We start from the raw sequence: 15579 nt of genomic DNA, 5'->3' as shown, positions 1-15579 counted from the left end.
CACCGACTGGTACAAGTTGTAAGAGGCAAAGCTTTATGGAATCCATACAGGGTAATGGGAAGTTTCCATTCCTTAGGCAAACCTCTGTACCAGAAAGACATGTAGCATGTATGGGCTGTCTCTGCACCAGAAAAAAAAGAACAACAATTTCATATTCTCAGGAAGCTGTCTTATTGAAATGATTACTTCTACATTATTTACCTAAATATATTACATGGTGACCATGTTAATTTCATTAACATCACTAATGACAATAATTTGGAGAAGACCATTTCAAGCCGGGTACAGATTTATAACAACTGATGAGGAATCAACGGGGATTCTTTTCAACAAGAACTGGATAAGCACAACTTGACAAGTAAAGGGAACAGGTCAACATTCTTCATGGCTAACACGATCGCCAAGTTATTGTTCATTAAACTCTTAAAGGGTAACACCGCAAAAACTGCTTTACATAGTTTACGCTCAAGGCTGTATGATGATAAGAGCTATGACCATGTCACTTTGAATGTGAGAATCACATAACAGGCAAACAGGCATATGAAAAGTGCACAATCTGCTGAGGATTGTCTAAAACACATACAACACAGTGTTCCCTGCAATAATGTCAGATGATATAATCAATCCTCCCGAGCACCAGTCTCGCAAGTGATTTAAAGCACAAACAACCACCCACTTAACACGGAAGAACTTGATCAAAGAACTAAAGCTATGAGCAAAACGGCAATGCATGCTTTAGTTGCATTTCAACATGAGCATAATTTTTGTCCCCTAACAATAACTGAACCCATCTGGTTTACCCATTAAATTCATTAGAGCCTAAAAGGCCATTGATAATAATGATGCTACTGCCCCCTGGTGGAACGCTGCTGAAATGCCTAGTGTTGTGATTTCTGCCTCATCTGCCATTCCTCCCAACCTCCAATGTAATGACGTGCACTGAAACAAACAAGATATAGTCGTAATCATTCTTAGATAATAAATTGAAATTGTGACAGTTTTAAAAAGTAATTACAGTGTACATATACCAATTCATACACTACCAATTCATATCTTCTCCAAAAACAAAGGAACTTTGTTAATAATGTAGCAGGGAGCAGGCTCGGTTAGACTTGTAAGACAGGAGCTATTTGTAAGGTAGCAGGCTTGGTTAGACTTGCAAGACAGGAGCTGTTTGTAAGGTAGCAGGCTTGGTTAGACTGGCAAGACAGGAGCTGTTTGTAAGGTAGCAGGCTTGGTTAGACTTGCAAGACAGGAGCTGTTTGTAGGGTAGCAGGCGTGGTTAGACTGGCAAGACAGGAGCTGTTTGTAAGGTAGCAGGCTTGGTTAGACTGGCAAGACAGGAGCTGTTTGTAGGGTAGCAGGCGTGGTTAGACTGGCAAGACAGGAGCTGTGTGTAGGGTAGCAGGCTTGGTTAGACTTGCAAGACAGGAGCTGTTTGTAAGGTAGCAGGCATGGTTAGACTGGCAAGACAGGAGCTGTTTGTAGGGTAGCAGGCTTGGTTAGACTGGCAAGACAGGAGCTGTTTGTAGGGTAGCAGGCTTGGTTAGACTGGCAAGACAGGAGCTGTTTGTAGGGTAGCAAGCTTGGTTAGACTTGCAAGACAGGAGCTGTGTGTAGGGTAGCAGGCTTGGTTAGACTGGCAAGACAGGAGCTGTTTGTAGGGTAGCAGGCGTGGTTAGACTGGCAAGACAGGAGCTGTTTGTAGGGTAGCAGGCTTGGTTAGACTGGCAAGACAGGAGCTGTTTGTAGGGTAGCAGGCTTGGTTAGACTTGCAAGACAGGAGCTGTGTGTAGGGTAGCAGGCTTGGTTAGACTTGCAAGACAGGAGCTGTTTGTAGGGTAGCAGGCGTGGTTAGACTGGCAAGACAGGAGCTGTTTGTAAGATAGCAGGCTTGGTTAGACTGGCAAGACAGGAGCTGTTTGTAGGGTAGCAGGCGTGGTTAGACTGGCAAGACAGGAGCTGTTTGTAGGGTAGCAGGCTTGGTTAGACTGGCAAGACAGGAGCTGTTTGTAGGGTAGCAGGCTTGGTTAGACTGACGACAAATTTTACTTTGTAAATCCAAGTCCTGTAATCACTCAATGGCCTTGACAGGAGTTGCCAATGTCCCTCCTTGCCTCGGCAAAACATCCCATAAGTACCAGGACATCCATTCAACCAATTTCAAAATAACAAAGCATAAACAAAAGATATCAATGTACTTTTTAAATCCAAGCTCTGTAACTGCATTGAGGGCTCTCCGACTCCGCACCCCACCTAAACAACTGAAGACAATATTGGCATCATCTTTTCCTGGCTTTTCCACTCCATACGATTCTCTAAATTCCTCGGGCGGTTTTTGAAACGCCTCTGGTACGGTACCCACTGAAGGAACATAATGTGTATAATTGTTCAATTTACAAGAGATCACTATATCGCCGCTGATGAAGCCCTATATATAGATTATGATAATCGTCTTATTGCACATTACCCAACTGCCTTGAGTATTGACACTTGTTACCCATCTTGGACTGTTAGTATTATGTTTGCGCAGTGTTTAGAGTCAGATGGGGAATAGGCCAATGTACAGATAGAGAGGAGAAGCAAAGACATACACCAAAGTTTGAAGGTGAGGCTCACACAGGATCAGATAAACATACAGTGGGATACAAGATATTTCGAAACTGAGGGTTGAACTGCCAGAATCAGTGAGAAGTGACGTCAGGACGTTTGTAGGATAGTGCCGGCTAGAGTAGGAGGAAGGAGTACAAGTATCATGCTGGTAGTTGCCGGTACAGAGATGCGATGATTGAAGCCTTAATAAAGCCATTACGACAGCATGCATAATTGCCTCAGTTGCAACTGAAAAGTTTGGTCCAGGAATTTGTACCTAGTATTGCATGGTGTTAGTACCCGGCTGGAGGAAACTTACGTGCAGCTCCAAATAACAATGGGATCATGAGCACAAACAATCCTAGACTGAGACACTGGACCATGACCACTCAATGGGCCAAGTTGCAAGCAATGGTATCATCCAGTGCCCTCCTTGTAAGTCACAACCAACCATCGCATGACCCACTTGACCTAACTCTAAGACTCAAGCACGAACTAAAACCAGGAAGCCACAAAGACCAAAAGGCACTTACTTTTTATATCCCACTTTGTGAACAAGCTCTAATGCAGCTGTGCTCTTAATTGGGCCAAGCCCATAAAAGACAACATTGCGATCCATTTTTGATGGCATATTGACCCTATATTTTTGTACGAACTCGCTTTCGCTCATTGAGAATGCCTTTTTCACCTCGCCCACTGGAATTGGAAAGAGAATAAATCGATTGATTGTCAGATTATGACATGACTGACACATTCCACAGATAAAACCTGACAATCAAACCGAAGGACACACCAATGAGTTTATCTGTTTAGCAGGCAACATTGATTTTGCCAATTTTGGAATTATAGAATTGAGTATGCAATTTGCTTTGTTTTCAAACTACTTGCCAAAGTACCAAAGGCCAAATAGATGGTAGTAAAAAAAAGGTGAAATCGACAACTTTGAAAACACCACTGTGAAGTGTCACGTGTGGGAATGCCAAAAGGTGTGTGATCTGCTGTGACAAGACTATGGTACTTGTATCCAAATCTAGACTCAACTCAACAATACTTGTTGAAGGCTGGTTGGGAACATGTGCAATAGATATAGACTCTGACAAAACACAACTCAACAATACTTGAGGGCTAGTAGGGTATATGTGCAATAGAACGCTCGACCATTGCTGACTGAACCTGAAATTGTTTCAAATTTAAACGAAGTGCAATCAGCTGCCCGCAACTTGCCTACAAGTTACTTGACATAGTAGTCAAATGTTGGAGGACATGACTAAGAAATGAACTTTGATCAATATACCATTGTAAAACTGGCGTTTCAATAGTGGTCAATGATACAACCAGATGACGACTACTCACACGGGATATTGACAGCAGATGGTATGACGCCAGTCGTCCGACACTCCTCAGGCTCCCGCACATCGAATAACTGAATATCTTTGCTCTCCAGCAGCGAGAGGAACTGTTCGTATGAAAGATCAGTGTAGCTGCTAGAATATGTTCGCACTGAAAAGAAAACCATCAATATGTGAATTTATCAGGATTTGAGGACGGGATAGGTAGGTAGGTAGGTAGGTTTACAAATACGGTCCACTAATAATACAGCTACAAACAAGGGTATTATTTGGAAATAATATATTCATCTTGCTTATTCCACACGCGACTGGAGTGTGCCATGACATAAATTAACTCCCAAAATCAGACAAAATATCAAGACATAAACAACTTTGACATCTGTGATGTACATCATACATGTAGCAGTGTACACAATGTACAGTAAAAACTGACCTTGTTGTCCTTGAAATTGAACCTCATGAAAAGTGCCTGGGAGTTTGTGCCGATTTTGAGCAGATACTGAGCTAAAATAGTGTGGCATCACCGCGAGAGTATTTGAATTGACCTCGGGGCATTTTCTCATCAACCGAGAAATGCATCGGGTCGTTTGCCGGCTAATTACAAAACGAAACATGATGGCGATTTCAGGAGATCGACCGCTCAAAAAAATTAGGATTTTGTTCGTTTCTACATTTTATTTGTTGATGAAATCTACATCGGCCGTGGCTGTGCCGTCGATGTTGTAGTTGTCGTTAGAAATTTCAGAGGTCCCGCGTCCCGTCCCGAGCGGTGTTGCCGAAGACAATGCAATATACGCCAATATAAGGCGTCCCCGCTGTCCCAGTCCATGGTGGGTTCCCGACACGGTCAGCAGGGGGACAAGACATTCACAATCCACAAGAAGGCAGAATCAGGCCTGACATTGATCTCCATCATGTTGCCAACGACACATGCACAGATAGCAAACATCCTGTTGCCGACAAGGAGCTTAGAATTAGATCTAACCATGAAATTGATCCAATATCGGAACAAAAGACTCTCATCAGCTGATTATGTGAAATGCAAGCTCTAGTGAACTCACACAACTGTTGAATGGGGGAGCCCCCAAGGCCCCAGTCTCCGACATGTTTTAACCGGTGCACTTGGGAAACGCATCTGAGAACTAATTAATATTCTAATGCAAGTGCTTTTTTTATATATTTGTCATAACAATTTTACATTACCCAAAATATGTGTGATACCAGCAGACCACAGGCCTAGTCTACATATAGGCCCCTATTATCAATCAGATACTTGGTCTTGGTCGATTGGACAGATTACCACTCGGAAGAGATTGTCAATAAGGAAGTCAGAAAATATGTTAAGAAAACAACCAGGTACACTTTATTATTGTCCGAGGTTACTGTCTCGTTGCAAATGTATGTTTAACAAATGAGGTTATGGCAAAACTACTAAGTAAAGGTTTCCCTGCCATGAACGACTGACGCCTACAACGTTGACATGGCTAACTCAATCAATACAAACTTCTGAAATACATAGTTCTCTCCATGTATCATGGACGATCACCAAAGTTTATCTCTTTTGAAAGAAATATCGTGCCAAAAGCATCTTTAAGGTTTTCAAAGATGGAGTAATTAAAATAGCATTTTCTGATAACTACGAACTGTACTGACGAGCTAAGTGGTGTTTGACACAACTAGGAGAATTCACAAGTTTAATTCTTAAGGTCCATGCCGGGCCACATAAGCATCAGTCGTCACGACGTGAAATTGGACTCTCGGTTTGAACAGGTGGTTCAATTGAAGTGGCCCATGGGGCTCCACAAAACTGCTTCCTGCGAACGTGGACTTGGCAACTAAAAACCAAGGCGCATTCTGCGGAACTATCCCCTGATGATGAAAAGAAGACTGGGCCGTTGACCGGAGCCAGCATCGCTGAAGACGAAGCAACTGGGAACTGGCGCGGAAGACCTGCAAATCAGCCATTCCAGTCGCAGCGCACATCCAAGGACACGAAGTTTACGAAAGTCTGAACACTGAAGAAGAGCAGGCATCGGACTTGAGATAATAGTTAGACTGCAGGCCTATATTCTTGTTGATACGGTATGCAGTGATATGAATGCTTACGTCTTACGCCTATAAAATGCTCTCGGTTGACAGAATACATCTATAGCGGCGCAGTGGTAAACTACAGCGGTAAATGTCTATGTGGGTAGGCCCTTTACAGTGGAAGCTCTGAGTCTTGAACAATCTAATTTCAGTCAGCAGTAAATGTATACAGTCACGGACGAGTTCATCAAGGAGGGGAGAGGAAGTGCATGGAAGAACGCCTCCGTCAAAGCTGCTGCTGCAGACCTGATGTGACGCACTTTCATTCTCCTCCTTAATCAACATTATAAACTCACGGAATGAAGCTCAATTCAGAAAGGAGTGGCACTCAAATTAACATGTTCCAAAACAGGAGTATTACGCAATTTTGTACTCCCCAAGAAACTACCCGAACTCATTTTAGACGAACTCACTTCAAAACAAAAACTATACTGCGAAATCAGTCAGGAGCCGTCGTCCCGGTGTAACGTGCTCGAGTGTTTCCGCAGAAAAAGAGGCTGACGCGTTTTTTGCTGTTTCCGTCAAATTAAAAGTCATGGTCTATCTCGCTGTCTGTATCTAACTACATATCACAAGCACCGAAGATTGAGACTAGCGTCTATCTCTAATATTACTCTACCTAACACTTCTGTCATGGGCTGTTCTACATAATGTCATGAGTTTACGTTCATATTTACAACAAAATAACTTACTCTCTATATTTACAGTTTATACATTATCTTACAAAGAGGATACAATTAACAAGTCGTTCAGATAAAGAACAAATCCAGTACGCGAATGCGTCAGCTGACCGAAATCACCTCAATATCAAAGTTTCCGTGCTCTGTCACGGAATTACCACACTGAATTACCATAATTCATAACAAGTTTGAAAGTACATGTATGTAGCAATGCAGCTACACAGGCCTATTTGTTTTTTTTGCAATTTTGCAATGGGGATTAATCACCAAAAATATATTGTCCTCCGAGCAACTACTGGCTATCATCTGGCTAAGTGGCTCTGTTTTTAACATCAACAACATCATAATTGTCCTCGACAGACACTCCTCAATATAATCTTGTTCTAAGTCATTCGGTGTCAGATTTCGCAGACGTATTTATCTCGATCCGCTGACATGATATATATACAACAGTCATAGATGAACACGGAGTCGTAACAATACCAAGTACATTGTATCTGCCTATTCACTCAATGGTTAACACTGACTAGCTTAAGATCTACGGATCCATTTATCTTGTACAAACACTTATAAAATGATCGTTTGATTCAAAGAGAAAATCTTGTGATATCTCTCAGATATCTAAAAGACGTCTTATAAATCTTTTAGCAATTAAGATTTCTTTTGGAAATTGTTTTTCTTCTTTTGTTCTCATTTCATTATAAAAAACTATAAAAACTTTTTTGAATATTTTTACACTTGATGTCCAATAGGTATATAATAGATTTCAAATCGTCATCAACTTAGATGTCCAAACATCACACTATTATCCCTGTGTGTATATGCAAACAGCTCAGTAAATTTAAAACTATTTACAAACTGGATTGTCAGTAGTTACATTTAGTTTGGCTATATAATATACGCTTACCTAAAGATTATGATGATGTTTTTGTTGCATGTGCAGGTACGGAAATGAATATTGCCCGCTTTATTGGCCGAGCAGGCCCGCTTCTTGGTTCATCTTGTACATGTGGCTGGCGAATAACTGGTTTTAAACAACGATGTCAAGGTTGTCATGGTCAGACACTTGCTTCATCTCGAGCAGTATTAGCACCAAACGCCAATTCGTATCAATACGCCTCAAGCTTATTTTGGTTTGAGAGTAAGGCTCAATATATCTGTCAGCTTATACCGTTCATTTCTTGCCATGATATCTAACGCTGGATTGAATGTACTAACACTCTGTCGATATTTAACTTAAAGATCAAAACAATATCAAAATGTTTTGAGTCCACTATGTCATCACTGAACACACACACGATATTGAAATTATCTGATCACATTTAACACTGTCTGATCACATAGAGTATTGAGGCATCACATTTAGTATATGTCGAAAATAACCCATCTTTGACATCAAATCTATAAACATGGATATATCTAGTGCTTACCAGTTCAACAAGTGGTCCTAACATTTATTTAAACATCTCGTCTCAAATATAACTTGATATACAAACCTAAAGTTACTCTAGGAATCACATGCCCCGTTAGAGGGAGAGTTTACTTCAGCTCTCGTCTTCTGGAAGAGCCAGACTATCCAAAAACAAGTAGATATTCTAATTAACTTTAAAGCCGAGTCTACTGACGGCTGTCACTCATATAGTTAGCTACTACTCTGGATGTACCCGAAGATCCCATCAAAATGTGGATGCATCACTGCATTACCTACATCCTATAAAGCCACGGTGTTCAAATTAGTGACGGTTTTTATCAATTAGTCCAATAACCAAGACCCCTCGGTCAATGTACACCAATTAATAAATAACTTATAATATCAACTATTTGTTTAACACTAAAGTTCATGATAACATACATAAATCCTTAAAATAATGAGCAATTACCAGCAAAACAACAGTTTGAAACTCAGCAACAAGAATGTTCTCCTTAGCGACCAAACTTTCTACGGTGTTATCATCATTCCAGCGATTGGATATCTTCATCAAAGTCACCGAATTCTTTCAAAGCAAAAACATCTCTCCATTACCATGCCTGTAGCATGAGTGGTTATCACTTCTGTCCAACCACTCTGGAAATAATTCAACATAATGATCCTTAGCAACCATTCTATCATAGCAACAAGAACAATGTTCATAGCAACCCCAATAGCAACAAGAACACAATGTTCTTAGCAACCATTTCAGTGTAGGTAGTAACAACAGCAGTTTTCTATAACATTTGACTGTAATTTGTAACAAGAGCAAGCCCAGCAACAAGTTCAGGTCACGTGATAACTACGTCACCTTATCAACCATTGCACCAACTTTCAGATGGGCACTCCAAGAATATGAAGACCAGTGCAACTTATAAGATATGAAAAAACCCTTTATGAAAGGTTTTCTCAGATATTACCCTCGGTCCTGAGAGCGCAAATTCTTTGTTGCTGCAAGCTCTTGTTATCTGAACATCATACACACGTGTCTTGTACATCGTTGGCGTCAAAATAAATACACAGTGAACTCTGCGATTTGGTTTTCTCATCTTGTTTGAGCAGTGCGGAGTTCTCACTTGTCGTGATGGACTCGACCGAGTCTGTCCTTGACATGTAAGTTTGTTGTTGTACTCGTTCTAGTTCAGGTTCACGTGTCGGACTCGTTGCTGGTGATCGAGCATGGCGGACCGGACTTGTCGATGGGGACCTTGACCTAATGATGCGGCCTCCCTGACGGGCGATACGAGCGCGAGCCGTACCAGCCGCATGGTGCGTTTCAAACGGACCATCCTCGTTGGATTTCGATTTGGGTATATAGTGACGCTATAAAGAGATGGAGAATAAACTAACATGTAGTCAGTGCCAGGTATCAGGTTGTGATGCTCTTGCAGCACAGCACATTTAGCTTAAATGGTTACCTGAAGGTAAACTATCTCTAGCCTGTTAGAGCTGATGAGACAGCTGTGGTCAGCAGTAATATCGGGTATAAAACGAATCCAGCTCATTCTCACTAATTTTCGATTTTAATCAATTCACTAGCATGTAGTTCATTTTCTGTGGGATCAACCACTGGCTCAACAACTGACTGGACCACAGCTGTCTCAGTACCATACCTGGGACCCAGGAGACGTGCTTGGTTTGTTGCTCTTTAACTCGAGAACCTGCTCATGCTTCATGCCGCGATTCATGCATATCATGCAGCAACCCATGGCCAAGTCAACATGCCTTACAAACTCAACAGAATCTAATGAAAAACAAATTGTTACTGCGTTTGAAAAAATATCGCTAACTAAAGTCATGTGAGTTGACGTATAATGGAATAAATCTTCAAATGGAACAACAGATTAGGAATACATAGGGCAACTGTCTTCTCCTGGATGCGCCCGATTGAGCAACTGAGACAGTCATATTTCACTCACGAGAGATGATGAGCTCCGAAAAAAGCGGTTGCACAATTCCGCTGCAATCTTACTAGTCCTGGCCAAGTACAGCCTATATACCCTGGGCCACATACCAAGCTACTTGCCTGCAATTCGGACTCCTCTTGCAACTGTGGTAAGTGCTCTGCATCGACAGGGACAGGTGCAACATCACGAATAGATGCTCCCTTACGGATATAGCTTGTCTTGGCTCGTTTCAGCTTTTAAGAGATGCAACGTGAGAGTGACATGCCATAAGTGAAACTAACAAACAAACAGGCTACAAACCAACAATGATATTGAAGGGTGTTGGGATGTTACGTGAATTAGCCTCATAGGACTGTCACCCCACAAAGTGTTAGTGCAGCAGAATGTCCAGTTCAAAATGTGGTGACTTGTGCTCAAGCAACCACTTTACCCCCAGAGTCAAAATGCAACCATCCATGAGAGCCCCAGCTTGGCATCCTTCGATCCAGGTTTGGTTTGTTGCTTGACGAAGTGACCAATTCATACAAGCAGTGAGATGAGACCACCACAGCTGCAACAACGCTGTAGCCTCAAACGAATAGTGGGGGTCATCGTTAAATTCATGCGGTTAATTGAGGCTTTGCCTAGACAAGGTGATACAAGTATATTTAGACTCATTAAAGGGGTACTACAGGCAGGAGCAGGGGATTAAGATGGCCATCTTTAGGTGACTAAAATGCCCAGTTAGAGGACTGGGTCGAGTTTGATTCACCACTAAGTATATATTCCTCGTATAAGCGAGAATAGTTTTGATGCACTGTGAGATGGGAGAGACCTTCAGGTAACCTCATCTTGCCTACTTGGCTGCCGCCTATAGAGTCCCTTTAAGAGCCCTCAGAAGCTCAGACATCTCACACCCAGATTTGAGATATTTTGAAAACAGATCTTAGCTGAAATCATTCGGAAGGAACCTCGATAGGTGCCATAACTGACAAACACAGTTGTATTCCAAAGTCGAGGAAGTCCTCACGTGTCTCTAGGGCTTGATGGGATTCTCTTTCTCTTTCTGCTTTTGCTAGCGAGAGACTGGCTGTAACTCACCATTAATCAGACGAATAAAAGTTGCATGGAGTGTACCAGCGTATTAGTATACATTTACGTGCAAATAGGACTGCAAAGTGACACCACACAAGCTTAATATGATCAGTTGGAACAAGGGTAATTACGAAGGTGACCAAGAAACAGATACTAAGGATTGCATCGTAGTGGGGTGATGTGACCATTGATGTGTGACACAGATGCTTGTCCCACTCACCAAGTCCCATTCTGAAACTACATGTTTAATCTGAAAAGTTAATGGCATAGTGATTCAAAATACTTTGTGGTATGAACCGATAGAAAGATGCTTCAAGGTCTCACACGTGCATGAATTGGCCAGCTTTCACTCAAGGCACATATATATATCAACCTTCAGTATCTTTAGACATGTTAGAGAATTGGTATGTCTAGAAGATATGATACAAAACACTCAGATTGAGTTGCTAACGTCAACCTGAGAAAACAGGGTTTACCAGTTCACATACTTCTGAAATTGGGTCCAAATAGAAAAAACTCCATGCAATCGAGATGATTGGTAAGAAATGCTGATAGTTTTCCTCATGGAATATGAAAGGAAAGTATAATGGGTTCAGTGATCGGTACTATCTACCATGCATAGTCAAACATCAGAACACGGTACAGGGCAATTCGATCAGGCCAAACCTCTGTTTTAGGTTTGTCAAACAATTGCTTTCAATGCGACATGCACCCCTAGCCACATCCTGAGATCAGGCTTTTTACCACTCCTACGTCATATACAAAACAATATCGAGTGGCGGAGCATTATTGAAAACAACTGGTGCCAGGATGATCTAGCGAAGAACCTAAAAAACAGAGATTCGAAGTGGTTTTATTGTCCTTTTGGTTGTCCTTATCCTGGGTTACTGTATTTCACTAAATAAAACTACATTCTCCCTTTTCGTAATTTAATCATGCATGGGTGTTGATAAAACATCAAGTAGAGAGATAGTGGGATTTGTGTTGCAGGATTGTCAGATAACTACCGAAGCTGTCTGAAGAGTTAAAGGAAATGAGAAGTAGGTTGATGATAAAGGTAAGTTACCTTTGCTGCCTTCTGAAAGGTGGAAGCAACTCAAATTAAAACATATGCTGATCATACAACAATGCAGCAGGTCACCTCACTTGAAGTGGTTAGGGAGCTCCTGAATTCAACAACTATAGCTGTGCATTGATCGATCTCTAGTAACTTATTATGGTGAAGGAAATGATAACATTCATGCTAAAGTCTACCCTGACATACAAAAAGCACATCAAATGCACACTCTGTCAAGCTACCGTTCACTATACCATTCATCTATTATATATATCATCATGTGACTTGATGATGTCATGCGCTACATTCTGATACACAAAATTCAGCTTTTAAAGCCATCTGAACAAGGGTAATGACCATCACTAACATCAGGAGACACTGGACATGGATATTTTTCAAACTTTCATCCACATTAGCTGAACTAGCACCACTATAAGACAAGATGTATACATATCTTTCCGACTTAAAGTAGAGTAACCAGTATTCATAGATACTGAGAGCAAGTTGTTTTCTCACCTTTGATGCCAACGAATCTTGCTCGTCCTGTGACGGCTGCAGCATCTCATCAGGTCGTATGCCGAAACCAGCACTGACCGTCCTGGTTGCCGGCTGCTTGCGAATACTCGTCTTTGCTCGTTTTATCTTGAAGGTCTTGCGGCTCTTTGCATCAGCGCGCTGTAGACGGTGTGATCTTGGGTCATAACCTGACATATCAGGCGATGCGGATCCAATCGGTTGGTCTTCTTCCAGTCTTTCATCATGCGGTTTTGGTGGGAGAGATTCTGAATGGTTTGTTAGATGATGTTATAAAACCTGTTGCAATGACAAAACTGATATAGACCTACTTTATACACAGCCATGGCGTTTACCGATTCCCATAGATTATAGAGAACGATTTGTGATTTCATGAACTTCTGATAGTCAATTCAGGCTTTGATCTGGTAGGGCTTCAATGAACAAGTAGGAAGATATTACACTTGAGGTTAAGCAGTAAACATACATCATGTAACAATCTTATCATTTCTCCTCATTACTGATACAAGAATCCTCAGGTCTGGTGATATAGTAAAGTACAAAAGGAAGAACCTGATAAAGGTGAAACAAGCATTTTAAAACAGAAGTATGAACTTGGCCAATATCATCTGTGGTCCACATGTTGTTGAGCATACTGAGTAATAGGTCTCCCAGGGCTGACTTGCCCAATTCGCCAAGGCAGGGATAGGTTGTGGAATCGTTCTATACGACGCTAAACAGAATCAGGTTGTAAGCCCCTCAATGCCATTTTCACTCAGCAGAAGATATAAACCCAAATGATAAGTATATGTTTCGGTTTATGCTTTTGGTAAAACAAATCTAAGGCAATTTCATTCTGAATGATATCATAACAAGGCGGCTAACATGCACAAGCATTCAAGACTTGAAGCACTATCTCAATGATTATCTAATTGAAGAGCAGTCGGACTGAAAAAGAAAAGTTAGTCATGCTGCAGTGATGCCAGCCCTGATTAGTGCTGCACCTTCCGGCATGCATCGACCTACTGAAATCCACAAGCTCTTTACTCGCTGATACCAGTTTATACATGGAACTAATGGAGTAACGATCTCAATAATACCAGATCTGAGATATAGTTATTTTTATCGTGGCTATGGCACAATCAAACACTGGCTGGCATCACTTCGAGAGAGTCTATTGCAGTCAACTGGAAGATCATTTTACCGAGACAGAAAGTACAAGTTTGAAGAGATTTGGTGCAAGTTTTAAAATTCAAACATTGAAACTATTTTGAAAACAAAACCTTTTTAGGAACTGAACATATACATGGTATTCATAAGAGCAGCCAAAACTTCGTAACTCAACCATATAGAATTTAATGAAAAGTATCGTCAAAAGATGGCATAACTTAGCCACCCGTACCCACAGCACACCTGCCCATTACAACGGAACACATACAGCAAGTGCTACCACCAAAAAATAACACAACTTTGCACATAATCTTGAATCCGCTAGGGCGCTCTTCAAACTGCTGGAAAGTTGCAGTTGAATTCATGAGCCCTAAAGGTAAACATACCCATCCAATGTGTATTGCTCGGAAATATCATTTCAACGAGTAACTTCTGATTTTAGCAGTAAAACTGACTTCCTGTATCATCATGGTGTCGATACTAACCAGACATTTTATTGCATGTGCCCTTACAGAAACGTGGATAGTCTCTTTTATACGAAATACATGTTCAAATACTATTTTGTTGCATAGTCTTGCCTTAACTTTAAAACTGCCAGTGAGACTAAGTTAAGCCAATTTAAACTATGCATTGAAAGTTATTTGTTTTGTTTCAAGAGGTGCTCTCCCGAAGAGGAAAAGACAAGATTATAAGTTGCGACCATTTAAGGCGTTTAATCAGTTAAGAACAGTTATTATCAGTTAAGAACACCTTGAACCTGCTCACTTTACTAAACCAGTTAGTAAGGCAACACACACAGTTAGTTATCAAGCTTTGGAATACTTTGATGTCTGCTGAAAACGCTACAACCCATTGAGTCAGTAAAAGGTACTCATTAACACCTTCAGCGCCGAACCACGTGGATCGACGTGGCCCAAATCCCCCTCTTTGAGCTGGTTATCGGAGTCTCATGGGCTTCATGAAAGAACTACGCCATCGCCATCTTCCGGGCAAGGTAGGAACTGAAAAGACCATACCGTGCCCTGGAGATGGCGATGGCGGAGTTCAGAACTTTAAATGACTTCATGAAAGAACTACGCTATCGCCATCTTCAGGGCAAGGTAGAAACTGAAAGACCTTCTTTTCAGTTCCTACCTATTCCTGAAGATGGTGATGGCGTAGTTCTTTCAGGAAGTCGATGAGACTCCGATAACCAGCTCAAAGGGGAGGGGATTTGGGCCACGTCGATCTACGTGGTTCGGCGCTGAAGGTGTCAAATAATCGTTGTCTAGCTCCTTCGTTTGCCACGGAGAATGATAGAGCGATGACTTTAGTAACGTTGCGTGTGTTGGTTTCATTGTCTGGTTAAAGGTGTAAGGTGGATTAGGTTGGATTAACCTCGCATGACGAGAAACCCGAGGATGATACTTAGCTCCCTCGACTATTTATGCAGTTAAATCTCGCAGATCCACCTTTGATTTTAATCAGGCAATGAAGGAATATGAACAAAACATGCAATTAGCTCAAAAAGACATTTTATGGAAGTCTTTCATTGGGGTATGAATCAATGAAGGGCTTCCTGGTGGTTATCATATAGTGCGGAAGATATTACCAAAATACAAGAAATCTAAGATAATTCACTCACGTAAATTGACTGACAAACTTTTAAACTGAATTATGGAGAATTCACAAACGGTTGTGA

The 15579-nt window shown here is 41.4% G+C and overlaps 2 protein-coding genes across 4 annotated transcripts in view; both read right to left on the bottom strand.

The window, feature by feature from the left end:
• Window positions 1-154: 154 nt before the first annotated feature.
• Window positions 155-4889, bottom strand: LOC135494489 (thiosulfate sulfurtransferase/rhodanese-like domain-containing protein 3). Of its 3 annotated transcripts, XR_010448390.1 has the most exons (5): window positions 4375-4871; window positions 3946-4092; window positions 3126-3288; window positions 2202-2364; window positions 155-939 (listed from the first exon to the last, which is right to left on the bottom strand). XR_010448390.1 is itself a non-coding variant. In XM_064782522.1 (4 exons), the coding sequence occupies exons 1-4, from the start codon at window positions 4553-4555 to the stop codon at window positions 879-881; spliced, it is 552 nt and encodes a 183-aa protein (XP_064638592.1). In that variant the 5' UTR covers window positions 4556-4889; the 3' UTR covers window positions 155-878. The 3 variants fall into 3 exon arrangements, 2 of the variants coding, with proteins under 2 accessions (XP_064638592.1, XP_064638591.1); XM_064782522.1 differs by lacking the exon at window positions 3126-3288 and having other exon boundaries at window positions 4375-4889; XM_064782521.1 differs by lacking the exon at window positions 2202-2364 and having other exon boundaries at window positions 4375-4775.
• A 392-nt stretch (window positions 4890-5281) lies between these two features.
• Window positions 5282-15579, bottom strand: part of LOC135495015 (protein unc-80 homolog) — a 94433-nt gene continuing 84135 nt past the window's right edge. The window contains exons 64-67 of the mRNA XM_064783402.1: window positions 12732-12997; window positions 12225-12236; window positions 10204-10317; window positions 5282-9500 (exon numbers count right to left, since the gene is read on the bottom strand). Of these exons, the coding sequence (XP_064639472.1) occupies window positions 9153-9500; window positions 10204-10317; window positions 12225-12236; window positions 12732-12997 (740 nt within the window). The 3' untranslated portion in view covers window positions 5282-9152. The remainder of the gene's footprint in view (window positions 9501-10203; window positions 10318-12224; window positions 12237-12731; window positions 12998-15579) is intronic.

The sequence above is a fragment of the Lineus longissimus genome, chromosome 10 (genome assembly GCF_910592395.1).
Source record: "Lineus longissimus chromosome 10, tnLinLong1.2, whole genome shotgun sequence".
Taxonomy (NCBI): domain Eukaryota; kingdom Metazoa; phylum Nemertea; class Pilidiophora; order Heteronemertea; family Lineidae; genus Lineus; species Lineus longissimus.
Note: the sequence above shows the minus strand (reverse complement) of the source record. Positions and strands in the feature narration are given on the sequence as shown.

What these genes read in the sequence shown, in the direction of transcription:
- LOC135494489 (XM_064782522.1), bottom strand. Translation starts at nt 4,555, where the DNA reads ATGTTTCGTTTTGTAATTAGCCGGCAAACGACCCGATGCATTTCTCGG. An exon ending in ATCTGCTGTCAATATCCCGT is followed by an intron (nt 2,365 to 3,945) that starts GTGAGTAGTCGT and finishes ATGTTCCTTCAG; the next exon opens with TGGGTACCGTACCAGAGGCG. An exon ending in ACAGAGCTTGGATTTAAAAA is followed by an intron (nt 940 to 2,201) that starts GTACATTGATAT and finishes TGTTTGTTTCAG; the next exon opens with TGCACGTCATTACATTGGAG.